The 16,133-nt window shown below is 41.2% G+C and overlaps 2 protein-coding genes and 1 long non-coding RNA gene across 3 annotated transcripts; 1 reads left to right on the plus strand and 2 right to left on the minus strand.

The window, feature by feature from the left end:
- Positions 1 to 146: 146 nt before the first annotated feature.
- On the minus strand, positions 147 to 11,475 carry LOC143446184 (gamma-1-syntrophin-like). Its single transcript, XM_076945715.1, has 12 exons — positions 11,202 to 11,475; positions 8,978 to 9,064; positions 8,509 to 8,647; positions 7,260 to 7,448; positions 6,615 to 6,855; positions 6,420 to 6,549; positions 6,174 to 6,326; positions 5,494 to 5,656; positions 5,346 to 5,410; positions 847 to 939; positions 676 to 786; positions 147 to 614 (listed from the first exon to the last, which is right to left on the minus strand). Exons 1-12 carry the CDS (start codon positions 11,379 to 11,381, stop codon positions 444 to 446), a joined length of 1,722 nt encoding a protein of 573 aa, XP_076801830.1. The 5' UTR covers positions 11,382 to 11,475; the 3' UTR covers positions 147 to 443.
- Positions 1,883 to 5,158, plus strand: LOC143446175 (uncharacterized). Its single transcript, XM_076945702.1, has 11 exons — positions 1,883 to 2,089; positions 2,155 to 2,234; positions 2,306 to 2,483; positions 2,547 to 2,730; positions 2,790 to 2,975; positions 3,149 to 3,308; positions 3,372 to 3,533; positions 3,592 to 4,160; positions 4,225 to 4,365; positions 4,430 to 4,556; positions 4,615 to 5,158. Exons 1-11 carry the CDS (start codon positions 1,962 to 1,964, stop codon positions 4,998 to 5,000), a joined length of 2,301 nt encoding a protein of 766 aa, XP_076801817.1. The 5' UTR covers positions 1,883 to 1,961; the 3' UTR covers positions 5,001 to 5,158.
- LOC143446190 (uncharacterized) lies at positions 9,128 to 11,193 on the minus strand. Its single transcript, XR_013113901.1, has 2 exons — positions 10,378 to 11,193; positions 9,128 to 10,093 (listed from the first exon to the last, which is right to left on the minus strand). It is a non-coding gene; the product is annotated as an uncharacterized LOC143446190 (long non-coding RNA).
- Positions 11,476 to 16,133: the final 4,658 nt, after the last annotated feature.

A 16,133-nucleotide genomic window follows, 5' to 3' on the forward strand; every position in this document is an offset into this window, starting at 1 on the left:
TTATGAAAAATATGTCCACCCATTCTTGACCACTTCCCATGGCTGTGTTGAAAGGTGGACAAGTTTCGTCCATTTGGAGGCCAAGACGGTGCGCTCGTTGAAGTCGCCCGCTTCCTCATTCTTCTGTGAACCGACAAAACTTGAACTTGATTATTGTTGACTTTATTGATGACGTAACCGACCAGCTACAACCGCAAACAAAAGCGCCTCTAGCGATAATTCAGAATACAAAAATCAACCGCAAGATGTCGCAAGCAAGCCGAAAAACACCAATAATGCGAATTTACAACTATGACGTCACAATTGTTATGAAGATTTGTTGAAGCATTCGAGGAGAATCGCACGATATACACGATTAGTGATCGACGTAATTACGTCAGCACCATAATGTGATTACGTAATAACATGATTATTGTGCACCTATGATAAAACCGTGTTCATGATTATGACGAATCACGTGGTCCGCTCCCATTCACCATAGCGGACGTGACGTCAGTAGCAGCGTTTTGAGCGTTGATTTTCTCGAGGAAGGTTGGATCGACCAATGAGAGCTTGGCAGCGAGGAAGGCGTGGACACAGAAGAGGAGGGGGTAGGCCCGCTGACAGTGGAAGCTCTGCAACAAACAGAGATATATGGGATGATGATGCGGGTAGGTGATAAACCGGATGAGCTACCTGCTTGTCTATCAGATCGCTCTCCCTGTTGTGGAAGGAGAAGGTGATGAGAGAATGTCCGTCGTCCGACGATGCTTTCAACTGAGAGAACTTGTACGCCCACAGGACCACCTGCAATATAACCAGTTACTTCTAACTCAATAACGTCGTCGTGACGTCACTGTGACGTACCTGTGTCGCAACTTCGACCAGTTTGAATCCACTGTTGAAGTGGACGACGAAAGTGCACGGTTTGTCTTCGAAACTGCATTCGTAGCTCTGGCTCTATGACATCACAAAACAATTAAATTTTACCGTTGAAAAATAAGTATGGCGCTTGGTGATAAACCACTCGGTAATGAACGAAAATTATCGCCAATTTCAATGTTACAACACAATACGTGTTTCACGAAAACATCATAATTGCGATTATCGACGTGTATGCGGTTAAAGCTTCCGACCTCCCTCTATTGCGTCATAATTGCTACCCTCAAGTTCAATGTAATGTTGGCCTATATGCGACGCGGGCACAGAAGCACGATTCCTGGCCAAGTTCGGACTCTGTTTAAACTATTGCGCATGCGTGGGTTCCATGACAACTACCACGTGCCACGATGACGCAGATCATGTCTTGAATGCTGAGTCAATGAAGGTCAGAGTTCATCAACAAGAACCAAGCCATGAACTCTGTGCCAGCTGACGTCAAAACATGAAAGTTGTCTATTGCTGCAAGCTTTTTAATAAAGCGACGATTATTATGAGTTCGAAATTCCGCCGAATCACTTACATCGAAGCTATAGTACAAATTTACGAGAGCTCATACATACGTCACAAACTTTGAAGATCGACAAAAAACATCGCAAAATCGCGACAGTGTCAATTTATGCGTTTGACGTCATAATTATAAAAAGGCGCTGGAAGGGAAACAGGTCAGGCAAGTAGAAGTTAGTAGCCTGGGGCGGGGTGTACAGCACAACGCTTCCTCAAATCGCTCGAATTTATGAAGAAAACACACGAAGCACTCGAGGCCTTGATCGATTCAGCTACAAGACAGTTTATTCAGATTAAGACTAAGAACGAGGCTTCACGACAAACCCCAGAAAAACAAAAAGAATAGGTTTTGTCGCAACAGTTCATGTCAACATGACGTAATGGTGACGCATAAGTGAGCTCAGTAAGAAAATTCAGAAAATTGGATGTCTGTTGTGTGCCTTTTTGCTGCCTTTATTCAGTAAAACTTCTCATTGTTAGCAAAGTATTGCACCAGTAAATTCATAATTAAAATCCGGGTTGAAAGGTAAACAGGAATGCAGGCACTGGCTCTGGTATTCATCGTCATAGCGAGCACGGCGGGTCAAAGCACCACAAAGAATCCTCAAGGTTTCTGCGCAAGCTACCTCAACCGTTACACCAACGACAACCAATGCATATACAGGTAAATATGACGTCACAATAACAATCATTGCACCTTCTGGAGAATACTACATCATATTTTTAAAGCTTTATCGTCCCGAAGAAAGACCGGGACCACTGTCCTGGATTGGAGGCAAAGCTCAACATCCTGGAAGACACAATCAATGGTCAGTGCAAATGTCCGTCCTATTTGCTCACTCTAAACTCTATGACGTCATAGAAGTTTTTATTACGTCAGAAATGAAGCTAAGACAGAGCACGGCGGAGGAGCAGATCCGGCTGTTGACCAGAAGTGAGCAAAACAGCCGAGATCTAGGAGCAGCGCAGGAGCAGGCGCGGATCCTCCGGGATCAAAACAACGCATTGGAGGCAGACAAGCAGCGACTCCTCCAAGAGAAAACTGATCTTCAAAGCAGGTAGGTACGTCACAGTAGAGTATACGTCACACACTTAGTTACAGGACACGTTTGTATCGGCAGGTTGAACGAGAACCATCTAGTGCTGACAGAGGACAAGAACCAGCTTGATGAAGTTCGGGCAAAGTACGCTGCACTTCAGAGCAACTACTCCAGGATGCAGGAGAGCTACACTTCGAACAGGCAGAGCTTGAACTCCCTCCAGGAGAAGTTTGATCGGACCAAATCGGACCTCATCGAGATGCAGGTATACTCGTCATGGTTGGGTAATTATTGAATGGTTGCTATGGAGACTGTGTTACACAGAAAGCCAAGAACTGTTCGGACATAAACAAGCATCTGCCTTCATGCGCGGTCATACGTCAGTGGGGTTATACGGAGTCGGGGTACGCGATGATCGACCCAGACGGTGAGGGGGGCGTGGACCCATTCCTCGTCTATTGCGACATGGAAGATGGCAGCGGGGTGACTGTGATTGAGCACGACATACAGGTGGGAACTTCCATAATATGATTTCTATTGCAAGAGAGCAACAAGCAGAAGAAACATGTTAATTGTGCTGTTGAACCCCGATCTCATGGTTGAGCGCGGATCAAACCTGGTTGCATGCGCTGGTGTCGGATGCACGTTGTCATTTCAGAATATTTAAGAAATTCTTCTTTCAGGAGAAAATGCACGTGACAGGGTGTGAGGGGCCGGGCTGCTTCACCTTCTCAGTCAATTACGAAGCGAGTCTGGAACAAATCACGAAGCTGATGGACATATCTCTCGCCTGTGAACAGTTCATCAGATACGACTGCTATGATTCAAAACTATTAAAAGACGGTGAGACTGTGGCGCTCCATGCGGAGTTGGCGGGTTGTTTGTAATATGATGTCTGTGTTACAGATACGGCATGGTGGAATTCAAGGAGGGGCGAACCCCAGCGTTACTGGGGAGGGGCTCAGCCAGGGAGTGGAAAATGCGCGTGTGGAATGACCAATGAATGCTTGGTTCCCACGGAAGCGTGCAACTGCGACGCCGACAGTGAGGAGTGGCTCTTCGATGAAGGTTCGCCCAAATGCGTGACACATGAGCTGAAGCAGATTGTAACAGAAATTTCTTTCAGGCTTCTTGCGAGATATGAGTTCTCTCCCCGTGACAGGATTGGCGATAGGAGATGTCCGGGACAGTGCTGGAGAAAAAGGCAACATCACATTGGGTTCTCTCAGATGCAAGTGGAACGTGAACATGTCTGTGCCTTCGTGCGATGCGCTTCGACAGTCCGGGCTCACTGGAACTGGTTTATACCTGATTGATCCTGATGGAAGTGGACCAGCTGAACCAATGAGAACACATTGCGACCTTCGTCTGACCAATCAAACCACAGTAACGTCACCTGGGAGTTCCCCTAACACAGTTCAGAGGCCGGCGAATCCGAACGAGTACCATTTTACAGATTGCAATCAAGTCCCTGGTCCTGACGGTCCAACTGAGAGAATGTGCAATGACACCTACCTCAGCTCCAACGTCAGGGTGAGGGTACGTCAGGGAACGCAGGTATGGCAAGTGCCCCGAAATGGATACTACAGGATCACTGCTAAAGCCCCATCTGGGTACCATAATAACCCTGACCGTGCAGGAAAAGGGGCAACGGTCTACGCCGAGTTCAAGTTCAGGAGGGGGACTGAATTAAGGGTAAGTGAGTGCAGGTGGAGATTGACAACCAGGTGTAAGTTGCAATTTGTAATTTTCTTCCCAGGTCCTGGTTGGTCAGCGCGGGGATCGAAATGGAGGATCTGGAGGGACGTTTGTGACTGAGGTTTTCAACACCTACGAGCAGAGGGTGCTGGTAATAGCCGGAGCTGGTGGGAGCAGCCTGGAGTTGCTAGGCAACCCTCCGGTGAGCATAAGACTGCCTCTCAACAAGACACAGAGCCCAGTTTGTAAAGTTAATGTTGTCGCAGATTGTTGATGCTTCAATGAACGAGAGAGCAAAGGATTCATCGGACCCAGGGACCAACTACGGGCACGGTGGCAACAGCGGGAATGGGGGAGAGAGAGGAGTTGCCGTGCAAGGACCCAATACTTCGGGTAAGCCCCACAAATTGATCAGTTACGGAGCAAATACATACCGGTGTGATATGTGCAGGTGGTGGGGCCGGGTACAACACAAATGGGTTCCCTTCCACCGACCAGAGATTCAGCCCCCGTCCAACGCCAGCTATAATGATCCGGGGCCTTGAAGAAGGCAAGGTGCACGGAAGAGGGGGAACTTACACCTACCGCACACCAACAACCCAATCAACATACTCTGGAGGGTTTGGAGGAGGAGGTTCAGGGTCCAAATCTGCCCCGGGAGGTTCCGGGGGTTACTCTGGTGGAGGGGGAGGTCCTAATGGAGGATCGTCAGGAGGCGGAGGAAGCAAAGTGGTGGAAAAGGGAAAGAAACGTCACATCCTCATCAACAATATCGGGAAAGGAAGCGTCACCGTCACTTACGTAAGAGAAGCGTCAGACTTCGCTGATTCATTATAAATTGCTCATTAAAGCAACCTCACAGCGTCACCTGACGGACAATATCAAAGAAGTGAAGTGGCGCCATCAAGTTGTAAACTTTTGAGCGGTAACGAGCATATTTCTGTTTTCATCGTTGCACTGTAATGTGCTTTTTAATAAAAGAAAAAAAGCGCCAATTTTAGTTTAAGCTTTTTCTTGATTTCTCTGTTCAGAAATAAACAAAGAGCGCAACATTATTGAAATTAAGCTGCAATCAACAATTAGGCTGCATACCAAATCATTATGACGTCACAAGTACACAGGAAGGCTGACGTCATAAAGAGAGTATACAAGTTATCGTGCAAAGCGTTATAATTAGGTCACCTGCGCAGCGTAGACGGCGCTGTGCGTAGCTTTTTGGACGCTCTCCTCCCAACGTAGTAAGTCGGCTAAAATCAGAAAACAAACAATTAATGGAATGCTTGCGGCCAATAGGAAGTAATGAAGTGCAATTGTGACCTCATAGACCAACCTTTGCTTTGCAAGCTGCAGTAGACGGGCGGGCTGGTGCTGTATTGCACGCTGAAGCAATGCTCGCGTTGATCGAGCAACTGCCGCGGTGGAACGTGTACGCGGCACAAAGACTCGTGCATTTTGTACACCCTCCCACATTCCTGCCATTCAGCATCGCGTTCCTTTGTTACATCATAAAGTAGTATGAAATAAGCGTAAAACACAGCAAACGAGCATAAAGTTAAAGTTAGTCCACATTTTCGGTCAAATTGCTTGAGCGTTGAGCGACTCGCAATTGTTTGCTGACGTCGATGAGAGTAATAGGGGAAGTGACGTAGTTACCGGCGGATCAAAGCAAAAGCTTTTATTGCGCTGCGTCGTTCCATTTAATTTAAATTCATGTCGGCGCCTCAACAACCGCCTTGGCCCGTACCTGAGCAACGAGCGGGTTGGTGGAACTAATTCTGTGGGAAAATCAACTTCAGGTTTTTCACACAAATATGATATATTTGCGCTTACACACATGTCAATGCGATGATTTATAAACGACTTTCACGGCCGATGCGTTCAAACCAGGATGTCGGCTCACCAAGTGCTCAAGTGAAGTGAACAAAACCACGTAAGTTATTGAAACGTAATATGACGGAACAACTTGACAGCTTACTGACGTCATAAAGTACACAGATGGAAAATTCTCACCGGTGGTCGTTCAAAGACGTAGAGTTTACCGCCTCTGAGCGCGATGAACCTGGAGTACCACGTCTGGACGGATGAAGCGGGCATCGCGTATCGCTCCGAGACCCAGCCCATGTAGGTGATGTGGGGCTGTTTCTGCTCGTTGATCTGCTCCATCTGGGGATAGCGTAAAGATTCTTATCATCCGAGCATTTGCTCGAATCCACGTCACTAGATAAGAACAAAATCAAACAATGGGTTGAAGCGCACCTTCTTCATGGTCGCCTTGTTGATGGCGGCAGAAATGGCTGAAACCCAGTCGTTGGCCTGGTCGCTGTTTTCGCAAAGAATCACGCCAGTTGACGCTTTGTTTTGCCCGATCACTTCAAAGCAATTTTGTCTACAAACCAACAGCCAAGATTATTGTGGATTGTTCGCTGATTAAAAAATTTAAATTGCCTCTACCTCCTCTTATCAGTGCCTGGATGGTAGATCTCGATCCTCGCAAATAGAAGGGGAATTTTTGTCTCCTTCTCCATCGAAGGGATCATTGAATTGTCAAGCTGTGTGCTCTCGTCAAGTTGAGCTGTTGTGACGCTTCCTGCATGGGCATCTTGGCCCTTACTAGATGCTGTGCTTTCAGTGCTATTTACATTGTTTGTTTGCGGAAGTGGCTGGTCGGGATGCTGGGATGTTTCACTGGGAGCTGAAAAATATGAACACGGCTTCACTTACGTATTAACTGCCGGGGAAAAATTAAATCATAGAGTTAAAAGAAAATGCAATTCAGGGACGAGTTTTTCCGCAAATTAGCCGATTACAAACTGGCGAGAAATCTGCACTACAACACATCAAGAATCAACAAAGAGAACACTAATTTCATCTCAAGAGGATTGCAAGTTTATGATTTAACCTTGAAAATATTTTGCGAATTTAAGCAAAAGTAGCCCAAAATGAACATTCAGACACCAGTGCAAGAGCTGGTATCTCCACACACAACTGTTAAAGTGCAAAACAATATATTAGAGTGTCCAGAATTCAAAAGTGATTGAACTGCTCTGCTAGTTTCACGTGAAATGATCTGTTAAAATATGCGAAGTACTCACTCACTTGCTGTAGACGCAGAGGCTGCTGGTCTAAGCACGTGACTTGCCCCGTCGAATGTGCAGACAGTGAGGGCAACTTGTGGACCACACGACCGCAGTTCACCAACCACGTCATCGTGCATCATATGTTCCACTTTCTTGTTATTCACAGCCAGGATTGCATCTCCCGGATGGAGCAAGTGGGTCTGGTCCGCTGCAACCACATCTCATATAAAGCATGTCAGAGCGACATAAGATCGGTGGCGTGCAATTTTATATTCGTACGAAAGTGTGAGAAAGTGCATTTGGAAGCACTTTCACCCTTACATATGGAAACAACACGTGGCTTTTTGAAATAATAGCGATGCAAAATTGAAGTTATTGAAGTTACTGAAACTGACCTTTGGTCCATTCATCGACAGAGAGCTAACAATGGCAGCACCTTTTGTTTGCATAATGCTGGTTAATATTAACTTTCCTTATCAGGTGACATGGAACGTGGTTACACGGGTAATGTTCTACTTAAGAATGTGCAAAATGAAATAATTTGTTGTTCGGGAATAATTTTATTTTAAATCCTTATTTTAGAAATAGTGTTGAACCGATGATAATAATTAAACTGGTTTTTCACAAATATCAGGTATAAGAGGTTCTTCCTGGAAATTTTTGCTATTATTATTTCTCCATTTTCTTGGCCAGAAATGATTAATTTGGGCATTTTTTGTGAATTCCACTGAATTACTCATTAGAGTAAATTAAAAAAAAACTAAAGATTTAAGGATTTCACACAGATTCTACATTTCTTTAACTTTGCCAGCTCGCTTGCTGCCAGGTGCTGCTTCACTTTGCTTGCAATGTATCAATTATTTTCACACTCATTGCAGTAGCGGTTTTGCTAACGTTATATTGCGTGTTTATACTTTCCACGTTTGAGCACGTTAGTTTTAAAGTATAGTTTGAGGTCCAAGGTCGCAGATTGCTGAGCATAACCCATTAGTCTTTATCTCCAAATTTCATATGCTTATAAAAATATGGAGTCAAATTGTGTATTTCCATCTGCTATTTTATGTGCATCTCGTATACAACTAATGTGTTTGAAAATCATTTAAGCACAATCAGCAAGAAAGCATTATTGCGAGCATGACAGGTTACGAAAAGTGGCAGATACTGACCTGTTATAGTGGGTTTTCATATGAAGCAGCACATTAAAAATGACATTTTAATAGACATGGTGAGTCGGCAGTGTGGATATTTGTCAAAATATTAAAAGTTACCGGCTTGTCCAGGGAAGACTCTTGAAATGAGGACGGGAATGCCGTGTTCAGCTCCACCCTTCACACTTATGCCGAGTCCGCCACCGGGCTGCCTCTTGATGGTCACCACTCTCTCTCCGCTGCGACTGTCATCAGCGGGCTGCAAACATTTCACCGCGATCACGTCAAAACTGGGATAAATTTGTGCCATGCAACCGCACTGCTTTGAGCATTATTCCAATGATTGGATCTATTTTACTTCCATATACAATTAACCCTGGCATGAGCTACTTTCCTAACTCAACTAATTTCATCTGATTCTTAGTAAAATATTAGTTTTGCACACAATGGACTCAGCAACTTGACAATTAGTGGCGATATGGCAGCTGACAGCCAATGCCAACTCGCGACAAGAAGAAATCGGGTTAGTTCCCATCTCCAACATAGAATGCTACACATTGACCACAAATGATAAATAAAAGACACATACCATGCTGGATAGTGAGTTTGAGCCCTTGGTGCTTTGTTTCTGGGATCCTGTTTGTGAGCTTTCAGTTGATGAGAGGGATGCAGTTGCCTATTTCAAGACAATAACCAGTTTATTTTCAGCACACCATAAAGAATTTTTTAGTTCCCTAACCTAATTAAGTACAAAGCAGCAAAAGGTTTCAAAGCCAAGTTCCTCTCGACATAAAACATAAAATCAATTAATCTAATTGCTTCCCAGGCAATCCACGATGACAATTTCTGAAAACTTACATACATCGACATCTTATAACTGACATTCAAACTTGGACAACTATTCTAATTGCTGAATAACATAAACCAGACATTACACATATCCCATGCAATATTACAGGCACAAACTAAGGAATTAAAGTTTTACCGGCAAACAAATAGTCCTACCGTTCAAGACCAATGAGAATTGTTAAATTTGTTTGAATATTCTGATAAAACAAAGACTTGAAGAAAACAGAAGTGAAATAAGGCTCTTTGCATGTTGTTGAAGGCATTGACCATCGAATAAAAATTCAAACAATCTTTATAAGCCTGAAGCAGTCTATTTATAGCAAAATGTACTGGCTGCTACAAAACAGTCCGAGCGAAAGATCACAGAAATATACACAATTAAGGGCTTAGAACTTTTAGCAGCAGATAAGTTTGATGGTCAGTACTAACAGTTGTGGAAAACAACCTTTGAATATTGTCATGAAGTCTCTTCTATGATTAAAAGCAAAAACATGTCGCTGATGCAATAGAAGGAGAAAAATTCCTTTTATTTGCTTTATTGCAGATGGCTAAAGCAGCTAAATTGGGTCAAAATTGAAGTATTAAAGCAGAAACCTAAAACAAGCAATAGAACAACTTTTCCTGCTCATAACACACATAATCGAAGTATACTGCATGGTTTGTGATAACAAGGCATTGTTGCACATGGATATAATCGGTGAAGATCGTTCGTGAGAATCAGCGCGCTCAGCCTTTTGTTGATATGATGTTGTTGGGCAAAGTGAGAAAGATACGGTTGCGTGTTTTCGGCAATAAAAAAACAAATTCTTTATCGATAAAATTATTATCACCCGTATCTTCCAGATGTCCTTACAAGCTAGAAAATAGAAACAAACCCTACATATTGTCTATCTTATAATATCATTGTACATATTATAACAAGTATGCTTATTCTAGCATATCCACTAAACAACGTACATGTTTAATTGGTTGCAATACAAAAAGGCATTTTGACCTAATAACCTAGGTTGTTGGCTGTTTTAAAGTAACAAAGCAAAATCTATTTCATTCGGTTTTATATTGTTGTTTAATTCATTTCAATAACTCAATAATTCATAATGTCTTCATTTTTGCGTCATGAATTGAAAAACAGCGAGTTACCCAGTGACGCTTTTGTGTGCCGGCCGGGTAATAATGAGAACAATCGTGACCCGTTACGGTAATAATGTGTCTTCATGGACCTGCTTAGTCTGGAAAAGAAAAAATCAGAACAACGCAAAATTTCTTCAAGAAAAATATGCGATTAAGTGATATAAATCTATAAAACAATCAGGAATTTCTATTCAATTAACCAATTTTTGCGATTAGCCGGTGTTTTTTCTTCACATTTGAATGGGAATGGTTTGGGATTATGGAATTCTATGTGATAAAGCATTCTATGTGATTAACTGATTTAGACTGTAATGCTAAGTTGAAAGTGGCCCAACATGGGGAGTAAAACCCCAGAAGAAATTATGAAAGGATAAGAGCCAGACAAATGTATTTTTATTCTGCTTGATATCATGAATTAATTCACGCCTATGTCTGATGATGAGCATTTGAATGAACACGCCAGTGCAGGGAAACACAACACGACATAAAAATTCCTCCCAAATGGTGTGAAGTCAAATTTTGCATTTTTGTAAACCCTAGGATTTTGGTTATTTTTCCAAGCAAATGTTTTTATTTACACAAACAGTCAATTTATCTGTCTTCACAACATGCATTAGTACACCATACTTCCTGCCACATTACACAACCAAACACTTTCGCCCACAAGTTCTGTGGGTTTACCAGTGACGTATCCATAGACATGAAATTTGAACTCATTGTAACAAATTAGTGGTACAAGGAAATCTTTTGGCTTCTACAACCTGGGACTCAAAATATTAACTAACATTCTAGAATAATTCTTAAATGTGCAGTTTTATAATTAAGTGACCTACTTGTCTGGGAATTGATGATCCAGATGTTGTTGAACGCGGAGAATCGATTGATGTAGAGGTTATAGCAAATTGGCGATTAGGTAATTTTTCAATAATTATATTTTCATCATCAAGTTTTACTTTTACTTTTTGGTCTGCATTCCCTTCCCCATCTTTTATCGATAAAATCGCTTCTTTCATTTGCAGCAACAACTTCTAAGTTTGTCTTCACTTCCCCCCTAGCTTATATTTATTCCAATAACTTCCTAAAAACAAGCAACAAATTCCTCAAGAACCTGAGTTGTGGCCTAGAATTAATACCAGTTGCCATTAATACCATACCAGCCATTTATTTCTCCGGCCGTCACAAAAAAGAAGTCAAACATGACCAAGATTCGAACACACGCTTTCAGCATACAAGCGCCATCATTAACCACTACGCCACCGCAGTGCTTTCTTCTCCTCACCAAAACCAGAGTCACAAAACAACCAGCGAAAATCTGCCGGTCACCATATTATGATTCAGCAACTTTGGTAATCGGACACCGGTGAAATAGTCAAGTGTTTCAAAAACAGACCCCATAGGCTTTGCGTATATCCCATCTAACTGAAAAATGCGCCTGGTGTGCCATTTTACCATAATGGAAAATATGGCATCTGAACGCACAACATTTATCAACGTGCATGCCAACTATTTCATCTGAATGCCAAAACATAATAAAGAAAGAGAAACAAGTTGTTTGAACGTCTTTTACAATAAATAAACAAAGAAGTGGGGCTTCAGTGCATCTAAAATTGTATCTTTGTATGCTGCGGAACATGATTTCTCATCAAAAACTCGCCGACCTTGCAGTTGCATGGAGACTTTCCAGTCGGGCCATTTTGTACACAAATTTTAGCTGCCCTGCACCCAATCCTTACAATTTTGGCCATTCGTTTGATATTTCTAAAAAGTACCGTACTATTTTCTACTAGAATTCATGTGTGCGACGAAGCATTTTCTGTGGTGACGACACTTACTAACGAATCAATTCTTGGTTTATTTGTTAAAACGTAGCCTATAAACAGTCCATATTCCAAGGCAATGGTGAATTGCGTAGTACCGGTACGGCAGGAGCACCCCCGAGATTTTTTGGCTAAACAGTATTGCACACCAGGAGATGTCTCCAAAAAGAATGAAAAGATGACAATAAATTTTATTCTGATTTCCATTATAAAAGGCCACGCGCCGTGCCTCCATCAGACAACGGGAAGGCTTTGTCGGCTGGGCCGCGAGTGCACAACAGCTACTTCCTTGCACATACTAGAATGTTGCTCGTGCACACCAAAGATCACGGCAGAGTATGGCCGTCTTTAACAAGACCTTGGGTGCGCCAAACAAGACAAGTTCGGTTGGCAAAAATGCTTAGATGCGATAGAAGTGCGCAGTCACGTAGGTGCGTGATTACTAGGGATGGGCCGATACAAACCCAAATCCGAATAGATTCGTCGAATATCGCTTTTATGGAAGATCCGGGCGAATACGAATACCGGTACCAACAATGGCGAACTCGAATACAATATTACTCATAAATTTACTGATTTTTGTCAAAAATGATGATCTAGTTTCCCGACAATGCTAAACTAAAGTCAGCTGTACTTACAATGAAGGTCGTTTTCTTAACGATTTTTCTTTTTCAATCGTTTTTTAAAATTTTTTTCGAAAGAAAGCGATTTCTTTATCGATTACATCATGTTACAAGCAAGACTTGACAACTTTCGGATGAAATTTTATTGTTTGGTTCTAATACGAATATATTCGGGATTCGTTCGTGTCGACCTTCGTGATATTCGGGTTCGCACGAACCCGAATAATCTTCCTCGCGGCACATCCCTAGTGATTACACAGTAATGTAGCCTAGCCCTAGGCTACATAGTTTGAATTAAGCCTATTTAATCTTTAAATCGAAAATTGAGTGCACAGAAGGTATGTCCAAATCATTAAGTGCAAAATAAACCACCTTAGCCTGAAGTTGATCCAGAGCAGTATTTCGAGAACCAACGCAAAAATCTGCAATCTGCAATCTGCAATCTGCCACAGTGCCTGAGTGCCACTGGCAGTGAATCAGTCATAGCAATGAGCTGGCCAAGCCCAAGCATGTTATAGGACAACACTAATTTGCGGAATGAGGAAACTGAGGAACGCAACACTAATTTACGGAAAGTGATGAATTTCGGATTTTTTTTTCAATGTTTATAGTAATTGAAATCGCAAATACACTCCGTATTATCTCGCTTAACCTGTTAACTATGAAAAACATTAATTTTTGTCACAATATATTTGGAACTTTCTGAAATCTTTGGAAAAAGTTTTTGTCGGTCCAGTAGTTTGTAGTTTTTGAGGGATGAGGAAACGAAGGAACGTGAAACTAATTTAAGGTAAAAATATTCCGTGATTTCGTAATTTCTCACTTTAACTAAATTAGTATCGCGTTCGTCACTTTCCTCATTCCGTAAATTAGTGTTGTCCTTTGTAGCCGTGATGGACGATGAGCAGAATTGGTCTCATAATTAAGATGGACGATGAGCAGATTAAAGCAAATTTATAGCTTATTTGAAAAAGCTCAATATTATATTACCGTTATTACGTAATAGGGTTACATAATATGGTGCAAGGTTACTCATTAAAACTGTACGACGAAGCCCACTGCACAATATTGGAAGTCGGTTACATTCGTGATCAGGAGATGCCATGGTGATAATTACGTGATAAGTTTGTATTAACGAACACTTGGCAACAGCACCAAATAAGAACTTTGAACTTTTCAGATTATTTTTTAGTTTTTTGGAGGTTCTTAAAGCACAGACGCTGAAGCAGTGCTGCCAACGTGAGAAACGAAGTTATCACAAAGAAAACTTCAACAGTGACGTCATAATGAAAGATATTTTCCTTCTTGGAATCTTCTTTTTCGCTTTCAATAGAAATCTTAGCAATTTTGTTCTCTATGACAAACAGTAGACTATAATGTTGTTACAAATTCGGAAAAATATCCAAAGCTTTTTCTGTTTGTTTATTTCTCATACACTCACATATAGCTACGCTCATACGCATATACACACATTTATATACAGGATGTCCACATTTTCTTTAGACAATCTAAAGAAATTATTAATGTTACAAATGAATTTCGTTATTGTTGAAATCTTAAGTGGTGTGATAAAAACTAACGTTTTTATTCAAAGCAGTAATAAATTTCTAATTTATATGAGTTCCATTTGTACCACATATAGCATTCGAAGGATATTCACATTAATTAAATGTCTTTCTTAGCATATCTTTGTCAATTGTCGCCACAGCGTCATTTCTATTCTTTGTTTGGTCAATTTGCCTTTCACCATGATGCCGCTTATTAAGTCTATCACGTAGGGTAGACCCACAAGTTAAATTTAGCATCAGTTTTACAACCGGAAAACGAAGGCAAACCCGCCTCCAACCAAACAACGATCAGCAAATATTTCGCTCAAGCCTTGACCAACTTTTATTTCCCAGTGAGTTGACGAAGGAAGTAAATATTGCTGGAATTTTTCCAGTTGTAGCAAAACCTATTCTGTTGAATCAAGATATCTGCCGATGTTGTGTTTGCCACAAAATTTGGTCCAGTAACGTTGCTACACAAAATCCCGCGCCACAGATTGACCTATGGGCGGCGATGAGCTCCGCCATGTATGCTTTTCTTGTTAATAATTTGGAGATGTTCGGAGTTTTTCAAAAGATGGGTTAAGAACGTAGGTGAATATGTTGCAGTGCCATTAGCTTTAATAAAATATTGTGTTGATAAAGTGCAAGATCTGGTGAATTAGTTTGCATACGACAGTTGAATTCTTTTGGAATAGAATCATTTTCTGGATTGTACTTGGGAAATATTGACCGTTATTGTGGATTAACAATCCTTCTGAGTTCCTGTAAATGATGATTTTTATGTTGGTGTGAAACGTTTTCATTGATGTCGTTTTCTTGTTTTGGCTTCTCGTTTTTGAAATCGTGTCGATTCTTATCAATGTAGTGTTCGGTCTCACTTAAATTTTGTTTGGAGATGCCCGGGTGATTTTCTGTCTCAATTTGCTTTGTTATTTTCATAATTGGCCTCGGTTCCGTGTCAAGCTCACCCTCTTTGTCCGGGTAATCTGGTGGAAAGGAATAGTGGAAGAAAGTTTTTCCATTCGAATAGTAGCGCAGGCATATTGGACGTGGCTGATGTAAGTGTTGTTCATTCTGCATTATGTTGAAATATATAAGACTGCGTCAGTAATCAGTATCATTTCTTGTCATATTCTAATTTACTTGAGCATTTGAATTGCATCGTCAAAAGCAACATAAATCACTTAAGTTCAAAAGTTAGGAATTCAATGAGATGAAAGTAAATGCAGTTGCATAAATGTTCGTTTTTATTGTTTTTTGGAATAAGTTTTGGAAAAATTTATACTGTAGCATAAATTTTCCATTTACCCAAATAAAGGAGATGCTAGATAAGGGTATGGTTATACTATAACTATGCTGTTGTATTTTAATTTGTTTACCAATCTACGCTGGAGAGGTATTTGAACCGCAAACGTCTAACTCTTTTTGTACATTATGCGTTTTGCACTGATGTAAATTAAATAATTTTATTTTATTTATTAAATTTAAAAATTTGTTTATTATACGTTACACAATTTTGCCCAATGTTATCAGGTTATTGATCTTGACTTGTGTATTTATGGACTGGACTCAAGGAACTATATTTGTTCCTTGAGGTAAAAAATAACTACAAATCCAAGACAGTCATATTTCATGTATCTTTAGAGACAGGTTAGTTTGCGATTTTTCCTTTTCACTAACACTTTTACTGTTCAAAACCATACAAAACTAAGCATTTAATACATTTAATACATTTAGGCCTAATACATTTAATACAATGGTAAATATCTTATCGA

The sequence above is a fragment of the Clavelina lepadiformis genome, chromosome 1 (genome assembly GCF_947623445.1).
Source record: "Clavelina lepadiformis chromosome 1, kaClaLepa1.1, whole genome shotgun sequence".
Lineage (NCBI taxonomy): Eukaryota > Metazoa > Chordata > Ascidiacea > Aplousobranchia > Clavelinidae > Clavelina > Clavelina lepadiformis.

What these genes read in the sequence shown, in the direction of transcription:
- LOC143446175 (XM_076945702.1), top strand. Translation starts at nt 1,962, where the DNA reads ATGCAGGCACTGGCTCTGGTATTCATCGTCATAGCGAGCACGGCGGGT. An exon ending in AAAACTGATCTTCAAAGCAG is followed by an intron (nt 2,484 to 2,546) that starts GTAGGTACGTCA and finishes TTGTATCGGCAG; the next exon opens with GTTGAACGAGAACCATCTAG. An exon ending in CGGACCTCATCGAGATGCAG is followed by an intron (nt 2,731 to 2,789) that starts GTATACTCGTCA and finishes TGTGTTACACAG; the next exon opens with AAAGCCAAGAACTGTTCGGA.
- LOC143446184 (XM_076945715.1), bottom strand. Translation starts at nt 11,381, where the DNA reads ATGAAAGAAGCGATTTTATCGATAAAAGATGGGGAAGGGAATGCAGAC. An exon ending in GATCATCAATTCCCAGACAA is followed by an intron (nt 9,065 to 11,201) that starts GTAGGTCACTTA and finishes GTCTTGAAATAG; the next exon opens with GCAACTGCATCCCTCTCATC. An exon ending in TGGTCGAAGTTGCGACACAG is followed by an intron (nt 787 to 846) that starts GTACGTCACAGT and finishes GTTATATTGCAG; the next exon opens with GTGGTCCTGTGGGCGTACAA.